The sequence below is a fragment of the Leuciscus leuciscus genome (assembly GCF_965113295.1).
Source record: "Leuciscus leuciscus genome assembly, chromosome: 23".
NCBI lineage: Eukaryota > Metazoa > Chordata > Actinopteri > Cypriniformes > Leuciscidae > Leuciscus > Leuciscus leuciscus.
The window spans coordinates 19,635,548-19,655,515 of NC_138747.1; the positions used below are offsets into that span (position 1 = coordinate 19,635,548).

The 19,968-nt window shown below is 37.1% G+C and overlaps 1 protein-coding gene across 2 annotated transcripts; it reads right to left on the reverse strand.

The window, feature by feature from the left end:
- Positions 1 to 1,476: 1,476 nt before the first annotated feature.
- tmem259 (transmembrane protein 259) lies at positions 1,477 to 19,724 on the reverse strand. Of its 2 annotated transcripts, none has more exons than XM_082156750.1 (11): positions 18,705 to 19,724; positions 16,512 to 16,808; positions 14,474 to 14,582; positions 13,734 to 13,844; positions 12,022 to 12,144; positions 11,829 to 11,929; positions 11,080 to 11,137; positions 10,872 to 10,955; positions 10,563 to 10,695; positions 4,036 to 4,135; positions 1,477 to 3,926 (listed from the first exon to the last, which is right to left on the reverse strand). In XM_082156750.1, the coding sequence occupies exons 1-11, from the start codon at positions 18,924 to 18,926 to the stop codon at positions 3,234 to 3,236; spliced, it is 2,031 nt and encodes a 676-aa protein (XP_082012876.1). In that variant the 5' UTR covers positions 18,927 to 19,724; the 3' UTR covers positions 1,477 to 3,233. The 2 variants fall into 2 exon arrangements, with proteins under 2 accessions (XP_082012876.1, XP_082012875.1); XM_082156749.1 differs by having other exon boundaries at positions 14,420 to 14,582.
- Positions 19,725 to 19,968: the final 244 nt, after the last annotated feature.

Below are 19,968 nucleotides of genomic sequence, written 5' to 3' on the forward strand. Positions count from 1 at the left end.
GGGTGTGAGTGCGTTAATGTGGATGGGTTAAATGCAGAGGACAAATTCTGAGTATGGGTTACCATACTTGGCCTTCATGTCATGTCACTTCACTTCACTTAATTGTTAGTGTCCCCCCTATAGCTATAACAGCTTCTACTCTTCTGGGAAGGCTTTCCATTACATTTTTAGTGTGTTTCTGTGGGAATTTTTTCCCATTCATCCAAGAGAGCATTTGTGGGGCTTGCAATCTCCATTCCAGTTCATCTTAAAGGTGTTCAATGAGATTTAGGTCAGGGCTCTCTTCGGGCCAGTCAAGTTCTTCCACACCAAACTCATCCAACCATGTCTTTATGAACCTTGGTTTGTGCAATAGGGCACAGTCATGCTGGAATAGAAAATAGCCTTCTCCAGACTGTTCCCACAAAGTTAGAAGCCTAGCATTGTCCAAAATGTCTGGGTATGCTGAAGCATTCAGATTTCCCTTCACTGGTAGTAAGTGAGCCTTACGTGGTCTTCTGCTTCAAAGCTAAGTTTCTGCTGTTCCTAAACACTTCCACTTTCCAATAAAACCACTTACAGTTGTCCGTGGAATAACTAACAGGGATGAAATTTCATTAACTGATTTATTGCAAAGGCGACATCCTATCACAGTACCACCCTTGAATTCACTGAGCTCCTTATAACGTCAAAAATCCATGAATAGAAGCTTGATTTTATACACCCTTGGCAATAGGTCTGATTGAAAAACCTGAATTTAATAATGAAGAGGTACTTTTGTCCATTTAGTGTGTGTGTGTGTGTGTGTGTGTGTGTGTATGTATATGTGTGTGTATGTATATATATATATATATATATATATATATATATATAACTTTAAAATGGAGGTAACAGAGATGCACATTTAAAAGCCTATATTAAAAATTTCAACTGAAGTCAAATGTTGGTTTGTAAAATTTCCCCTTATTTGAACATTTTATTTTATTTGTGCTTACAATACCTTTCAAATATATGATACAGAAACGCAACTTTGAAAAATACATTGCATGACACTTTCTGTGTGAGATTTTAGCATTATGTTGCAGTTTCTTAAGCAAAGAAGCAAGGTACTTTCCATGAATAGGTTACAAAAATGTTATAAAAAAGCCTAAAATAAAAATGTCAAATGTTGGTTTGTAGTTACCGATGAAATTTTGTTGATGCTAAAATATGTATAGTATCCTTATTTAAACTCGTCTTCTAACCATGTCATGGAAAATGTCAAAAGGAGGTTGCTGCAGTAACAGTAGTTATTTAAATATGCAGTAACAATAAATATTTGAATAAATATTGTTAATAAATATTTTAAATGGTTTGATTTTTCCTGATCCAACAATTAATTTTAATAGAGTTAAGACCTCCAGCAGGTACAGACAATTTGTGTATAAAACAATTAATATGTACCCTATTCATAGAACATGCCTGAAAGATATAAAAAAAATAACCACAAACAAAAGGTTCAAAATGGAAATTAATTTTGTCTCTTTATGCAGTTTTTTTAAACATTACAGTTAAATACATTTGAATGACATGGAATCGAGTTTATCACAGAACTGAGAATTTTTCATTCCAGATTCTGTCTAGACATCCTACACAATCTAAACACTACAATCATCCGCTTCCTCTGACAATGGCAAATAGGCACAGGAAAAAAAATATATAATAATGAGGAACTGATCAGAAAACCATAAATCACTCTTTTAGACCTGGAATCCTTTATGGATCTGAGCCTCACAAAATATTGCACAATTTGAAGAAAAAAAAAAGTCCAGAGCCTGGAAGCCTGCCATATTGTTGCATAGCCTTTAAATGACCTTCCCCCGTCCACAGTCCTATGTCACAACAGACAAGATATTTCTTTATTTGTTCTCTTACTTTTAGTAAAGATTTTACACATGGTCATGTAGATAAACTTGTCCTGTCATTGGACAGCCACCGATCTTCTCAAGTCAAACACATGGACAAACCACTACAAAAGCATAATATGAAAAGACAATGGACTTCTGGATCAGTGACTTTAGCTGAAGGGCCGCAAAGCTGTGAATATAACAGTCTGACATTCACTGCTTACATCTGATTCTAAATAATATCTGTTACAAGTAACGACGAGTTCACTCTTGCTTCAGTTGTCCTGTCCCATGACTTTTTTTCTCTACTGGCTTTGAAGCCTCTGGTAAGGCTATCGACACCAATGTACTTCCTAAAGTTGGAAATACAAGGTTAATGTTCGGTTTTAGAAGCATAAGGCAATAATCTATACACCCGCTCTCTCAAAGCCAGACTTGACCTGAAGAAAAACCAAAGACTCTGATGAGATCGTGCAAAAGACGAAAACGTCTGCTAAACTAACCACAAGAACAAATGTCTCTTGATGAGGATTAGAAAACACAGAAATGACCCCATGACAGTTTTCAAAGAGGATCATGTTGAAGGAGGACTTATTCTGAGTATAAGGATTCTGTCGTCACCTGTCCACTTTGACTGGCAGTCCAACCTATATATCAACATCAGAGCACTCTGACCATGAATAGCATCAAATTCATTGGTCAAACTGCTCCATGCACATGATAATAGCATACCTGAACACACCGGCATGAGCTAGATCAGGAACATTTTGGTGGCTTGCTGTAGTGAACTAAAGTAGTAGGGACCAAATGTCATTCTAAATGAATTTTCACTGCTGTAAGTACGCAGCGCTAATGTTATCATTAGAGGAATGGAAAGAGAGCCAAAATAACCCTCGCACAAGATGTGCAAAGTGTGATGTGTATTTGGATTTAAAGCAAGATTGCTCGTGCGGCCTGCTGACACCTGTAGCTCCATAATCAGGAGCCACAAAAAGTACCATAATTGAGCGATACATCACATTTCAAACTGAATACTCCCTGTTTTAAAAGCTCCAATCATCTAAAAAAAAAGAAAAGAAAAAAAAAGAAAGAAAAAATATTCACATGTAAAGTCTCCAAATGATCACACCCTCACAACATGGCATCATTTTGACAATTCACTGCGTATTTACTCTTAAGAATATGACTAGATGGCGGAAGTCTGCCTCTGCCCTCCTCATGTTCACGTTGGAGGTTTCCAGGATGTAATTAAATAAAGCTCCATCACAGCTTCTCCTCTTGATGCCTTCTGGATTAATTTACAGAGAGGGGTGGCGACTGCAGAGCGTGGATTCATTTGTTCCGAATTGGGGAGACAGAGTGCGCAACTCAAGCCGGGGCGGAGTGGGAGTCCGAGCTCTCGCTTTTGTTCTTTGCCTTGTCGTCCCAGTCTGTGGCACCCATGCGCATTTCTGCAACTTTGCAGTCTGTGTGTGAGGTCATTGGGGAGGAAGTGGGATTCGTTTCAGATTCCACCTGCCCACCTCCGCCACAAGGGGGCCCCAGACCCTGAGCGCAACCCCGGCCCTTCATGTCAACCGCAGGAGCATTGGCTGCGCTAATGTTTCCATCTTGGTTCTCTCCTGCTGTGCTAAGACTGTACAGCTCTGTTACACCTGTCCCGGAAGACATTGGCTGCTGGATCCCTCCCGGCTCCAAAAGAGTCTCACCCAGGTGTGTAACGGACAGAACGTCTGGGCCAATGGCAATCTCAGCCATCCAGTCGAGGTCGGAACTGGATGGGTCGATGGGCAGACCGGGATTTACCACCAATCCGTTGTGGGTTTCAAGCTGAGGTTGTTCCTGAGCGGCTTGCCGGTCCTGGCCGTTAACGTTCGCATTAGCGGCTGCGTTACCCTGGCCGGCGGGCGCAGCATTGCTAGTGTTGTTGTTAAGATTGTCCTGCAATGCAGTTTGGTTTCCTTGGCCCACCTGCTGGTTCTGAAGCAGCATCTCCTGGATCCGGATCTGTTGCAGGATGGCCGGCAGCTCATAGTGGTGGAAAAAATAGATCATTGAGTGCTGTGGAAGACGAAAACGAAAAAGCCCATGAGCAACAAACAATTCCATACAAATCCACAGATTTCCCAATTACATAAAACATTTTTTATAATAATCTGAAATACGATACCTGAATGAAGAGCCAGGAAGTGACCAGAGCCAAGCTGCTGTACTGGCCATTAAAGCGGTAATGATACGCATAGAAGGCAAAGTGATACAGATAAAAAAACCTGAAAAACAGCACAAAAGATGCTTTAGATGAGGTTTTAAATGTTCAGCTTAAATGTGTGATGTGAATAAAAAGTGCTCATAAACCTCTTTTTATGCTTGGACAGTAGAGGCGTGGACCCGGAAACAATATTCCTTACGTTGCGACTCTAACATCACCCTCTATCCGCTTAAGTTAACAACATGATACTTCAAGGCAGGCATAAAGAATTTGGTCCCATTTTCTTCGACCAATGAACTTCTATGACTACCGGACAAGAATTTTAAGGACAATAATTCTGGTGTACAGTAGTCAACATTTGAAGTGGATCAAAAAAGTTCAAAGTTGTCCTAAGACAAGAACAGGTATTGTTCAAAATTCATGTACAACTTTGATGAAAGGTTTTGATCCACTTCAAATGTTGACTACTGTACACCAGAATTATTGTCCTTAAAATCCTTGTCCGGTAGTCATAGAAGTTCATTGGTCGAAGAGAATGGGACCAAATTCTTTGGCATAAACTACAGTAGTCAACATTTTGGTCAAAGAACAATTCAGATAATTATATTAATCAAACAAAAAAGCTAACTTGTCTTACTTATCAGCTGCATACGTATGATGCTGTATAGGTAGGCAGCTCACTAAGTTTTGGAACAGAGATAATATACACCACTTAAGTTCAGTTTTTAATAGGCTGATCAGAGTAGAGTCAACCTACAGTCGCCATTTCCCTATCTCCGAAAAAAAACAAGCAACAGACCATTTCCAAAAGATGGTAGTACGGGAACTGTGTGGAGCATGGAGAGTATGTGAATGCTGGAGATAGTGGAAAGGCGGCTTAATTCCCAAATATCTTTGTTTACAAAACTAGGGCATTAGGATTTCCGTGTTGCTGAAAACAAAGACAGACTTGCATAATCCAGTCATAAAAATGGAATTTACACAAACCGCTCGTTTCGTGTCTTAGGCCATCAATGTGTACTTACGATGGGGAATTGTTTAATTTGGACGACGGGAATTGTTTTAATTTGGACTCTGTGCATGCTCTTTGAGGTGGTGACCATCGACCTGCATTATATGACTGACAGACAAGAACGGTTTGACCTAAAAATATCAAAATTGAAACTACTGCGGAAAAAACACAGTCGTAAAAAACTCATTTGCGGCGGCCTCCTCCCCCTCTCTACCGCTGCTCATGTGCGTTTGTTTTGATCGGAGCAAGCCAACTGTATCGCGTGGAGCTATGTCTACCGAGGTGGGTAATCTGGTAATACATCATACATGCGTGTGTGTTTATGTCGAATTGCCGTAAAGCAATTTGTGTTTCGCGCTCGTTCTCGTTCTAGTTCTCGCTTATCACGAGACTTCCAATTTCTAACTTGCCGGGACGGTAGTGTTGCAAGTTGCAAGGTTGGTTTTCCGCCTGGGAACGCTGGGGGGAGCGGGGAAAGTCACCAATATCACCAGAACAGGTTGTTTAACCATCCAAATGATTTCTAGACAGTTTTATTAAGTTAAAAAAGATACCAAGTTCTCCTTTAATTTCAGAAAAATAAAGAAAAAAATAAACCTCAAAAAGGTCTTCACGACATCCCATCAAAATAAAATGACAGAAATACACTGTTCAAAATTATAATGCAAGTGACATATCAGTAGAATTTCAGTGCAATGAACATTCAGATTTGAGTTTTTCAGAGAAAGTGTTTGTTTGTTATATTTCTCATATCTTGTTCGATAACTGGTATCAATCTCAGACAGGTCAGTTAAACAGTTTGCCAGGTCTTCTTGGGTAAATGGAAAACCTACTTTGAGAGGTTGTTCCACATTATTAAGGAAATCACCGTTCTCATGCAACATGGCAACATGGCAACATCTTTCTGAAGATGAAAACATGAAATAGTGCAATGTCTCGCAAAAGGCATAAAATCTAATATTTTGTGAAATCTGAACAGAGATTATCGAACTATCAAAAGATTTGAGAGTGATTTAGAGCACAGCAGAACTCGGTCAGATAAAGACTTAAGGAAAGTTTCTGCAAAACAAATGAATTGTATTAAAAGGGCAGCTATAAAAAAGAAGAAGAAAAAAAAGCCACTGTTGAGCAGCAAACAGCTATTTAAAGCCACTGGAGCAGCTTTAACCAGAACTAACCAAATCTCACAAAGAGAAACGTTTACAGTGGGTGTAGAAACACATTTTTAAACAGTTTTATTGCTTTGGTTTTTTTTGCAGCATGGGATAGTGCGTTGTCCTGCATGAAAATCCTTTTATTTCAGAAGGCACTATTCTTCTTTTTATACCATAGCAGAAAATGGCCAGTTATAAACTCCACATACGTATATTGCAGAAGTCATTTTGACGCCCTAAAGGGACCTTCCATCTCACTTCCCAATATTCCAACCCCAATCATCACCCTTGCTGATTGTTGGAACGGGGTGGCCATAAACCAACCATCCAGAAATCAATCTATTTAGACCAGGGATAGGAAACGTCAATCCTAAATTGCCACTGTCCTGCAGTTTAAACTTCATCCCTGATCTCTAGATCATCCTTGATCTAGACCATCTATTGTAGTAAAATTAAAATTAGTCTTCATACATTTCAAAACTAGAGATGGGCATTTTTCTAAATATACTGTATTCAAATATTTGAGCTTCTAAAAAACGAATATTGGAATATACGTTTATTTGAATGAGGTTTAACAAGAAAAACGTTATTTTTTAATCATTACATTTTTGTCACCATTTCTGCACAAGCTTATGATCAGTAAATATACACAAGCTTACATTATATCTTGAGATTTTCTTTTAGTTGAAAACATTAAACCATGTGTGTAAACAAAACAAAAAAAAGGACAAAAGCATTTACGCTGAAGCAGAGCGAAAGGAAATAAAATAAAAGCTAATAAAGTAGACTGCGGCAGTTATTGTGCAGAACGTACATATACACTTGAGTCAGCATATGGTTATCGTGTTTATATTGTTTCACATGTTCATGTTGAGAACAAAAGAAGAATATCCACATGCTCGGATGAAAGTTGGCTCCTCAGCCTGAAAACAATAAGGCCGGGTGCAGAGAAAATGCGCTCCACTGACAGACGTTGAAGGGACACAAAGATAACAGTGTGCTAAGCGAAGTTTCCTACAGCACTTTGTGTTTTCTGTTCTTAAACCAGTCTCCCCCATCTAAACTTAAAGGAAGCATATGTCTCGAGATCATTTTACTATCATATTATCTACTCGTGAATGCAGTGATGGACAGCTGTCTTTCCTCATTCGACTAGAGTTTGGATTTCATGATTTCATGGTGGTGATATTTATATGTTGATCCATTTGATCAAAAGTAATCATTTTGATCAATGTAATTCCATACTTTGCTGTATGAAGACATTCTGTGATCAAATATAATCAACTTGTTAACAAGCTCCACAGCGCCACCCAGTGTATTCAGTTATAACTGAGTTTTAGTTTGCGTACTTGGGATTTCACTGGGACAGCAAAGCAGCATATGAAGCAAAATTCAAATAATAATTAAAGATTTAATATTTGTGCACACCCCTATTCAAAACCCAATGTAAATATTTATCTTTGTGAGCTTTGGTCAGGGGTGGCTGAAATGCAACTTTATACACAACTGCCAGCCTGTATGGAGAGGTTCTTGGGACTCCAGAGACACCAATGGCTTCAAATACCGTTTCCTGGTCAACAGTTTTTTTTTTTTTTTTTTTTTTTTTAAATAGCTGCCCTATTAATACAATTAATTAGTTAGACAGAAACTTTCCTTAAGTCTTTAACTGACCGAGTTCTGTGCTCTAAATCACTGACAAATCTTTTGATAGTTCGACAATCTCTATTCAGTTTTATCAGTTGTTTTCATGCCTTTTACAAGATATTGAAGCATTTCATGCTTTTCAACTTCAGAAAGATCTTCCTCCCCATGTTGCATGAGAACGGTGACTTGCTTAATAATGTGGAACAACCTCTTTAACCAAGAAGACCCGGCAAACTATTTAACAAACCTGTCTGAGATTGATACAGTTATCTAAAAAGATATTAGAAATAAAACAAACAATTTCTTTAAAAATCGTATTGTATTGTAGTGAAATCACAGTAATATGTCACTTGCATTATAATTTGGAGCACAATGTATATTGCTATTGTACAGTAGAATGTACCTCTCAAAGTAATTATATAATAAAAATAAAATTTAGAAAACTTTAAGGAATAAACACAAATTTTTATTTGAACAGTGAACCACTGTTGTACAGCATTTTGTTTGCCAAAAAAGGCATTGTTTAATTTGCATTTGATTACATAAAAAATGTATATAATCTTTTTAAAATGTGTTATGACTTCATTTGATCTGTTTTTGATAAATTTGTATTCAATCATAAATCCTGGAAAAATAAAACACAATTTCCTCAAAAAAAGAAAAAGAAAAAAGTAAACGCTTCATAGTGCCCTATTATTGTTAAAAAAATAATTATATGAATTAAGTTAAGTTGTATGAATTCAATTGATTAGACATTCTTTTTGATTAATAAAATTGAATAAAAAATAAATAAATAAAAACGAACACAATTTGGGAAAAATAAAACTGAACTTCGTATTCATAGGTTCCTAAACATTTTTTTGTTTTGTTTTTTGTTTAACTTTTAATAAATTGTTCTTAAATTGTATAAGTTTAATGATTTCAATTAATTAGATATGATTTTTATCACATTTAATTCAACCATTAAATCGAAAAAAAAGTAAAGAAAAGAAAAGGTTAATTTTGAAAAAAGTTTAATGAAATTTGGGAAAAAATAAAACATAAGTTTATAGGGCCCTACTAAGCACAATGAATTCAAGTCTGTGTTAAACTAAATCAAGCTGTGAAATAGTGTTGTCACGATACTAGAATTTCTAACTTCGATACGATACCTTGAAAAATATCGATATTCGATACCATTTTCGATACCACGGAGAAAAAAACTGCCACAATATTAAGTTTTTTTTTTATTATTTAAAGCTAAATATAACAAGTCTAGAACATGACAATGAGGGATATTTTACTTGAACAAAAATGTCCTGAAGTAGTGCACTTGTTCAAAAGCATTAATGCTGATTAATACATTAACGTTATTTGATGAACAGATTTAAACACAAACGTGTGTGCATTATACGCGAAAACAATACTATTAGTGCTTTTAACAATACAGATTGTGTCAAAGCACTTAACAGTATCAAATTGGAGGATATAGTGTCAGTAATGTATAATAATAAGATAAAACATAACATTTTCAGTTAAAGGCATTTCATTATTGAATTCAAAGATGTCATTCAATAGCTCAGTTTAGTTTAATTAGTATCTGTGTAATCAAATTGATGATAAGATATGAAGGCAAATTGCAGAATTAAATACTAATTTTTGAATAAAGTTAAATAAGCACAAGTTAATTTACATTTGACTACAGTTAAAATATTTAACGTTACTTGTCTAAGATTTCTCAGTCAGATTATATTAACTTTAAGAATTACGGTGAAAAAACGAGACAACACACACTCATATCAACAACAATACTAGGCCATCTTGGTTAATGTTTCAGAAACGGTCTTTCAGGTGCTTTGCTATATTAGTCCCCGATCACACTAACGCGTTTTTCAGGTTCGAAAACGCGAGGCACACAGCACTCATCACACAGAACGAGCAGTGCGCTGCGTTTGTTATGTTGCTCGGCAACCACTGAAACAGCTGTCCTGTCAGTCAAGTAAAAATCAGCCTTTTATTAACTTTATTTACTTTCTGTTAACATTGTGGTAGTTACGGTTCGTGAAGTCGTTAAGCTCCTGGTAACCCGCGAGAGCACCACAAGTTTATCCTCCATCATCGCACTCTCCGGGCGTTCAAGCAACTAGCTTTCATCATTAAAACGGAAGACCCGCGAGGCGCAGCAGGCACATAAACAGCGCGCAGAACGCTCGCTGGAAACCAACTGAAAATAGGCGCCTCTCACTGCAAAAAACGCGTCAAGTGTGATCGGCCCCATTCACTTCACTTTTGCTATTTAACCAGAGCGAATGAGACGAGTGCGCGTGTGGTGTTTGTCAACGCGCCTTTGGAGAGAAGTGAAAGTGACAGCTCGGCTAGTATCGATACTTCAGGAAATTAGTATTGGTACCGTTCAGATATTTCAGTATTGATATTTATCGAAATATCGATATTTTTGACAACACTACTGTGAAACATCTGCAGCTTTCCTTAGCTCAAACAGTAGAGAATGGAGCTAGCATTGCCACAGTCCCTTGCCCAGGGAATGCATGAACTGATAAAATGTTTATCTTCAATGCAATACAAGACGCTTTGTATAAAAGCACCTGCCACATGCATAAATGTAAATGCAAAACGAATGTAAAACATCAGAAGAGTCTGAGCCATTGGCATTTACCTGTGTTGGTGAGGTAACATACCTAAGCCAGTGGCGCTTGCTTGTGTTGGTGTGACAGCAGATGGCATCATATTGGTCCGCCAACCAAACAATGAGGATGATGTAGAAGGCTGTGGTTGTGTCATTGAAAAACTCAGACATGATGGCCTCCATCCCTTCAGACAGGATCAAAAAGAGGCATTTAAGTTCAAACAACCTTCATAAAATGTTTTGATAAGAAACTATCATGTGATTATGGTATGAAGTCAATAAATTAACAGATTGGGCATCAAGTTGATAGGAGACACAAAGAGAACATCTTTCCAAAACCCCAGCAGTGATCTCTACTTACCCACAAGAGCTAGGATGACAGTGAGAAGAGGGGCAGCAGGGAAGGCAATGGTCATGTTCATCTCCAACATCTGGAGAAGGTCCACTGAGACAGAGGAAATCAGAGAGATGGACCTTTTAAAAATTTGCTATTTATGAACTTCGTCTTGGAACATGATCATAGATTCTTGATGCAGTGGTAAAGATCTGAGAGGCTGATGGGAGCCTACCTATAAAGACAAAAATCTGGTGGTGTGAGTACCGCAGCAGCATGGAAACGGACAGAGTCTGAAAGAGAAAAAAAAAAAAAAAGACTTGTGGATGATGGAATTTTGCATTTGATTCAGTGTCGTATTAGCATCACTCCATGGTCCAAGTGACTCATCAAAAGGATAGTTCACACAAAAATGACAGGTCTGTCATCGTTTACTCACCAATATGACTTTCTTATTTAATGAATCCCAAAAAAGTAAAGTTTTGAAGAATATCCTGATAATTTTTTAAGAAAGTGAATCATAACCCAGGGCTATCAAGCTCCAAAAAAGCATTCAAAACATTTCATGTTGAATGTTGTCCACGTGACTTTCTGAAGTCATATGTTCATGTGAGTCAAATGAAAAACAAAATTTAGGTTATTTACGGTACTGCAAATTTGTGAATGAATCATTATTTCCCCAAACTGACTTCTGATTATGCCACAAGCTTCTAACTTAAAGCAATGATATAACAGAAAATTTGGAATATTGCGCGTGGGCCACTCTGTAGCATTCATTGTAACTGCGTGGAGAAAAAAGTTAACTAGAACATTGTTAAAATTTCATCAAATGTTCCACTTACAAAAAGTCATGAGAATTATTAAATTGACGACTAATTGCCTAAATGCACAAACTGAACTAATGTGATGATATCACACCTACAATCCAATCACTAACAAGCACTCTAGTCTGTAGTGCAGAGGTAGTAAAGTAAAAGTACTCACAAAGATAACCATGATTACAAAGGCTGCTAGGTACGAGGTACGAGCCATCCACATACTGACGAAACGGTAGTGTTCTCCAGAGACCACGTTTCTCAAGAACCCTAAAAACAAGCAAATCACATTCTCATGTCATAGTTATACCATCATCATAACAAATTTTTTTTTTTTTGGAGAGAGAGAACTTCTAATTTACCTTTGTTTTCCTCATTCTCTGCTAAAGCCTTCACACTGGACATCAGGATATCATCATAACCCAGGCATTCGTCTAGGAGGAAGCGACTGAAACCATCTCCAAAGCACTGATCCTTCATGGGGTCTGCAGACAGACCGAGAGAGATTATGGTTACTACACAACAGTACTAACTGACACAATGCATTTCTTAAAAAAAGTTAAATACAGGGGCTGGACAATAAAACTGCAGAAGTTTGAAGGTTGAATCAGCAGAGCAATAGCAATCCACACAACATAATGGGAGACATATCAGAGTTCAAAAGAGGATAACGTTTTGGTGTGTGTCTTGCTGGCTGATCTGTAACATGGACAGCAAGTCTTTGCGGTGTATCGAAAGCTATGGTATCCAGGGTAATGATGGCATAACACCACATAGGACGAACCACATCAAACAGGAGTAACTGTTGACGCAACAGGAATCTGTCTGAAAGGGATATCAAGGTAGTGTACTAAACCTGATTGTATAAAAAAATAAAAAAAATAAAACCACAACTGCCCAACTCACTGCCGAATTAAATGCAGAAATCGACTCTCCTGTTTCAACCAAAACCGTTCGTCTGAAGCTCCACAGAGACTTTTCATGGTCGAGCTGCTATAGTCAAACCTTTGGTCACTCGTGCCAATGCCAAATGTTGGTTTTATTGGTGCAAACAGTGCAAATCTTGGGCTGTGGACAATGTGAAACATGTATTGTTCTCTGATGAGTCCACTTTTACTGTCTTTCCCACATCCGTGAGAGTTACGGTGTGGAAGAGCCCCAATGAGTCTTCACACCCGGACTGTTGCTGCCCAGAGTGAAGCACGGGGGTGGATCAATGATGGTTTGGGCTGAAATGGGCTAAGCAAGTCAGAACACATTTTCCTCCACCAGCATCAGTGACCTGGCCACTCTTCTGGAAGAGGAATGGCTCAAAATCCTGTATGGCATGGCTCATAATCCTATCTGTCATTCCCAAGACGAATTAATACTGTATTTGGCTGCAAAAGGAGGCCCAACACCATCCTAATAAATTAATGTGGTCTAAAACCAGGTGTTTCAGTTTCATTGTCCAACGCCTGTATGTTTGTCTTATTGGAACAGTTCACCAAAATATAAAATTATTACGGTATTATTATTTTTTACTCACACTCATAACACTGAAAACTTGTATGACCTTTCCATGAAAAACAAAAGTGACTTTCTGAAGAATATCCTGCAACCCTATTCAATACTATGAAATGCAATGAGGACTTGGTGTGTCAAAAGGGATAGTCCACTGGAAAAACAAAAATCCAAAAACAAAACAATTCGAGCATCATTTACTCACCCTCATATTGTTCCAAACATGTATGGCTTACTTTCTAAAGCGGAACACAAAATATGATGTTTTGAAGAATGCTCAGTTCCCATTGACTTCCACTGTATTTTTCGTCCACACAACAGATAACATAAACGTGATTAGTCGACTAATTGCTTAATAAACGACTACTAGTCGACTAGAAAAATATTTTGTCGGGGGAACCCCTAGATATTTTTGGGTGGACTATCCCTCAAACAGCATGAAGGTCAGTAAACTACAATTTAAATTTTGTGGGTGAACATTACCAAGAATATTCTATTTTGTGGGAAAAGAGGGTTGTGGATATGGGCAGGTTTTCTGTTGATGTCCTGGAAGGTGTGATGATGTACTCACCCAGGGTCACCACCATAACAGGGATGTTGAGTCGCTGACGTGTGGCCTGGGACAGCCGAAGGAAACCATATTCCAGAGAATATTCCACAATATACTCTTCTTGGGGCCACACTGCACAAAAACAAACACTGATCAATGCTGACAACATTTCACTGAATTCAGAAGTTCTACCATTAATCTAAAAATCTGTCACTTCACACCAATGGTAGAATGGTATAACGTTTCTGTATTAAAACAAAACAATATATACACTGATTATATTGTCATCAATCTTTTCTAGTTACAGAAAAATATTTAATATGCTAAATAAAAATGTTTGATAAATGTCCTTTTAAAGGGACAGTTCACCCAAAAACTGAAAATTCTGTCATCATTTACTCACCATCAAGTTGTTCCAAACCAGTATGAAATACTTTGTGTATATTACACAAAATAACTAATTTGTACTGTCCGGAATTAGTGACACTTATATATTATATCTTACTACAGTCAATGGTGTGTGACACAGCACATGTGGCCTTAGAAAAGGGTAAGGTAATAAAGGAATGTGGGAATAGAAAGGAAATCTGACCAGGGGAAGCGAGGAGGGCTGCACTGGATGGAGGGAGGAGAGGGAATGAATTCACACAGGAGGAATAGGAGAAGGACCAGATGGCTACGGAGTGGGGCGTATTTGAGATGTTTACCTGCTCGAGTTAGCATCTCAATCTCGGAGACAGACTCCCTCAGCGGCTGCATACCTTTAGAGGGGGCCTGGCTGAAGGACAGATCCTGGGATTCATTCAGGCTGGAGCCAGGAACACCGCCGCTCATCGATGGATTCAGCCGCGGCTCGATGTCCAGCTCAAACTGCATGTGTGCGAGCGAGAGAGAGCGAGAGAGAGAGAGAGAGAGAGAGAGAGAGAGAGAGAGAGAGAGAGAGAGAGAGAGAGGGCACTGTCAGAAAGATCTGGATATGGGTCCCTTTAAATGGAATGATTCACAAAAAAATACTATATATCTATAATTTACTGACCATCATGACATTCCAAACAAGTTTTTACCGAAGAACACCCATAATTTTTTCCATATGGACCATACTTAAATGGTGTAGTTAATATTATATATAATAAATTATATTAAATAATACTATATCATTTATAAAACTTAGAAGTAAAAATAATAGTAATAAGTGGTTATTGTTATTAGTAGTAGTAGTAGTAGTAGTAGTAGCAGCAGATGTAATATATCATATATTATTTAGTCTTAAAGGGACAGCAGCCTAATAAACCCTGCTGCTGTGTTTGTTTTTTTACTGTTAATCAATACATTACATTAAATACATAAATCACTCACTGCTCTTGACTGAAAAACTTTCGTAACTTTATAAAGATTAATCTATATTTAATTTATACAGTGGTGAATATGCAGTATTATTTCACATTTGATTACTTTATTCAAATTATGTACATACAAACTACTGTTAGACCTACCTGAAACCCCCCAAAAACAGTTTATTTAATTTGTAGCTTTTCTTTGTTCTATTGTATTTACTTGTGCTATTTGTAATTTGATTATTTGTTCTTATTTTATTACTGACTGCAGTGCTTATTTGTCTTTAATAATGTTTTAAATATATATTAATTAGGCTAGTAGGTTTTGCCAATTTTACTGGTATCTAAACATTTGTACCAAATATACTTTATATATTTTTTAAAAAATTACAAATGCAGTGAAAATAAATGTATCGGTAAGTACAAAAAATTAAAGTATCGGTATCGGACTAATTCTGGAAAAAAGTGGTATCGGTGCATCCCTACAGCAAAGTAAATTGAAGGGTGATTCTTACAAAACTGTATTTTCTTCAAGCTTTTTTCAAAGGTGTCTCTTGTGTACAGTGCAACAGCAAAGAGCTTGTTTACATTTGTCAAGTTGCGATACCGAACAGGACCACATGGATATACCAAAAAACCCTAAACCAACCGCCTTGACCAGACTGCAAATACCTACTACAGTACATGGATCTAAACTAAACAGAAATACTAAACATATGACAAATCAAAATATTATCCTATATATTAATCAAAGTATTTTTCCTGTGTGGAAACAAATGACAATTCATGTACTGAAATGTGTCTATGCATAAATACAATGTGCGATTAGTAAGTCGAGAGCGCACATAAACGGTTTGTTTGCGCATCAATATAACGGACTGACGCATGCTTACTGTACAACTCCTTTACGTCACTGCAATCGTTTTTACCTTGATTACAATCCTCATCCATTAAAACTTTACTAGCAAGACGCTAGTTTGCTTTATTCAGCTGAGAAATGTAGTTTCAAACTTTAAACAGACAACTGTGTGACATAAATTACATTAATGAGTCAATTACACGTGTGCATTAACGTTGACAGTCCTAATTATAATATATAATATTATATAATATTATTTTAACTATAATTATTTCACTTATTGTAAGTTATTGTTAGCTGGAGTAAATACTACATAAATAATTATAATAAAAGTGACATAATATTATATTATTTAAATTACAACTACAATATCTTCCAATAATTTGAATTAACGTAAATATAGAATTAAATTAGAATAACTGTTATATTACTGCTATATTCTCTTGATTAATTAATTATATTTCATTGTATAGAAAAGAGCTGCCAGAAGGCCCTCTCTCTTGTTTCACCGAAAACATAACAAATTAGTTTTGAACGATGAGTCAAATAAATGTTCAATTGTTGAGTGATTTATCCTTTTAATGCTTGTTTTCCTGGTAATCTCACCCGTACTGTGCTGTTGTCAAACATCTCCATGGTCATCTCTTCTTCCTCTTCAGCGTCTGTCGGCAACATTGGCTGTCTGGTTTCACTTCCGTCCTCCTCCGATTCCTTCACGAGCCCCTGGATTCCCTCCGTCTCGTAGAACTGAAGAAAGATGGGTGCGCGGCTGGAGTTGCGCTGGATCTCCACACGCAGGATGCCATCGCGGGGCCATTTCTCCCGCACATGCTCCAGGCAGTTGATTGGAGAGCGGGAGAACGCAATGTGGATGTAGGCCAGGATGAAGAGCATAAACAATGCCTGCCAATCAAATTACATGAAATTAAAGTCAATAAAAACTAAAATGTGCACACAAACTAGTTTAGGCAACGAAGCATTAAGCATAGCACTTCCATAACATGGATGGCATATGATATTTTTTTTTAAAAAACACTCCTTTCAAAGTTCTGTTATACTTCAGTTAAACTGAAATTGAGATTATTTAAATTATTATATCATAGACATTTCTAATGTTAACATATTTAGTTTATTTACAGAAAGTAGGGCAAATCTGCTCAATTAATTGTGACTGCAATGTTACGGCAAAAGTGGGTTAGCTCAGATCCAGAATCTACCAACGGTGTCAATAGATAATGCACATTTGCTGTTTTCAAATATTTGTAGTGAATTTTGAGTAAATACATTTATTGCTTTAATTAGAATTTTTAACATGCCATTTTTATATGTTCGTCAAACACCATTGAGATTTATCAAATAAGATAATGAATGCAACATGTTTGTTGGATAATGTCAAACTTTATACACCTTCCAACTTTCCCTATTTGTCAGCCCAAAACAATCTCCTACAATTTATGTATAGTAATTGTTTCACAGCTTTATAATTTAGCAAGATTATGAACTGCGACAATATTTTGTGGTTAGCTGAGAGACACGGGTGCCTCACTAACTTAACAGGTCATTCTTGAAGCAGATCTACATGCCAACAACATTTGAATACCATAATTCCTGTGTGCACCTGTTACAGTGATTTCTGAGTTTATGATTGAGTAATCATGATAGGCTACTGCACTTTCCCGTGGGGTTTTAAATACGCTGTTCTACAGTTCATGCTTATTAATCATCCAATATCTGTTTTAAGATTATCTGCATTGGCTGATAACCATGACGCTTGGCCAACTAACCTTGTGGTGGCACCTTGTGTCAGTTCCAAAGTCTGATGACAGCCTTTTCAATGGATATTAAACATTTTGTGAAGCTAAAATAATTTGTGAATTGAGTAAATATTGTACATTTTATTTATTTTTATTTACAATGTTAAAAAGTTTGGGGTCAGTAATAAAAAAAGAAGAAATGAATAGTTTTATTCAGCAAAGATGCACTTGAATGCATGTTATAAATTATATTTTTGTTTTGTTAAAAAGCATTTCTTTTGAGCTTTCTATTAATCACAGTACACAAATAAATAAATAAATAAATAATATATATATATGTGTGTGTATGTATAATATATATCAAATTTATTTGTGTTCTGTGATGAATAGAAAGATAAAAAGAAAAGCTTTTTTATAAAAAATATATCTATAATAAAAATATGAATCAGAACAACTCTTTTCAACATTGATAAGAAGAAATGTTTCTTGAGCACCATATCGGCTAAATTAATTTTACTGACCCCAAACTTTTGAACATTAGTGTATTTGTAACACATTAAATATACATGAAACAACATTAATACTGCATATTACGACAGTAAAATAGGTTATTTTCAAATAATACAGGACACAAGAACAAAAAGGTAAAGGGGGACTGTCTCTGTCAAGTCATTTCAGAAATTATATAATAATAATAATGACATTCTATGAAAAATGAAAAAGTTTATCATCACGTCCACTGATGATTCAGTGCAGGAACATGCATTAGCAAAGTAAATAGTGTGCATTTTGATTTAATGCCACAATCAAAGTTCATTGCATACAGGAATGATTATCTAGTTGCCAGGTAAGACCAAAAGCCATGGGTTAATTGACAAATAAATGATGCTGATGACCAGCATCCATCCTGATGTTTAGTGAGCTTGGCACAGCATCCCAACAGGTAAGAACAGAGAAACATTCAAAAAGACATCAGTCTAAAAGTGTTTAGGGCTTCTGGAAGTGATCAACAGATTCAACACACATTCAAAATGTCAAATCTCACCTTTAGCAAGACCAAGAACTCGAAAATTCGTCTGAAGGATGGTGGGAAGAGCCTGGCATATGTCACTGCCATCTTAAAGAATAAGGCGTGGAAGAGTCTGTCTCTCACGTTGATCAGGGGGTTCTGGTTCATCGCGGGGTTCCGGATCCGGTTCGGCCCACCGTTATTGTTGTTGTTCAGTGGGACGTTGTTGTTGTTCAGATTGCCCTGGTTGTCGGACATGGTGGTCGTTGTTCAGTAACTTGATAAGGAGAAAGACCAACTGAGGTCAGGCAGACAGAAACTTGCGCAGATCCAGTTGAGCAGGCCAGTCACACAACATCAGCACACACTGATGATGGTCCTGGTTCACCAAAACTGGACTGACCTTCAGAGATCACCACAAAACACCCCAACAGATTCTGAATTTTGTAAGGATGTTGGTGGGAAAGGCTGCTTCCACTCCTACCATGTCATAACCTAGCGATCTAACAAACTAACTTAGTAAAGCTTCAATGCCTTTGACGCCCCTGCGGATCATGTGTAACGTTATATACCGTGAGACAAGAGGAGCATGTCAGACTGTTAAATTGTGTTTTAGGCTCAATTTGTCCTGCAATTGTGACTCAGGCCTCCTGCACCCACTGTCACCCCAACCAAAATAACGAAACTTGCTAACTCACACCAGCTAAATGAATCATATTTACTCTGGTTTGGAAGTGAAATATGTCCAGCTAGCTGAGTGTTTAAAAGCAAAGAAAAGTGGAATATCACACAGCACGTCTGCTAATAGTGGTAAGCTAACAAATTAGCCGAGCTTCCTCTGAAGAACCCGTATGTTCGGTTTACTTTTTTGACAAACACCTCCTCGTATAACGCTGACACTCTTCGGTTAATTAAGGCCTCAGATACGTGATGATATCCCGCCAGAACTATCCGATGGTAGCAACGTCAACGTGTCTTACAGACCATCTGTTTACACAACCATTTTCGAGAGCGGAGAGGACTTGGGAGCAGCAACCAAGAAGCGTTTAATGAGGGAAGCGTTTCCACTCTGGGCTCGCTTCCGGGTTTAGTCACGCGACATCGAGTCACGTGATTTTTGAAGACGCAAAAATCTAAATGATTCCACATGATTTCATTTGTACAATGACCTTTAATAATATATTTATATTATTTCTGTAATTTATTATTTCACTGAATTGCAGTGATATTCTTCAGTTTGTGTCAGTACAAATGTAAAATAGCGCATGGTTTATAAGTACAGAATATTTACTCTAGTTTG

Bases quoted from the DNA above. Each gene is read 5' to 3' on its own strand.
- tmem259 (XM_082156749.1), bottom strand. From the start codon at position 18,926: ATGTCCGACAACCAGGGCAATCTGAACAACAACAACGTCCCACTGAAC. The intron at 11,138-11,828 runs GTGAGTACTTTT...TTTCTCTTTCAG, and splicing joins TTGTAATCATGGTTATCTTT to ACTCTGTCCGTTTCCATGCT. The intron at 10,696-10,871 runs GTAAGTAGAGAT...TCCTGTCTGAAG, and splicing joins TGTCATCCTAGCTCTTGTGG to GGATGGAGGCCATCATGTCT.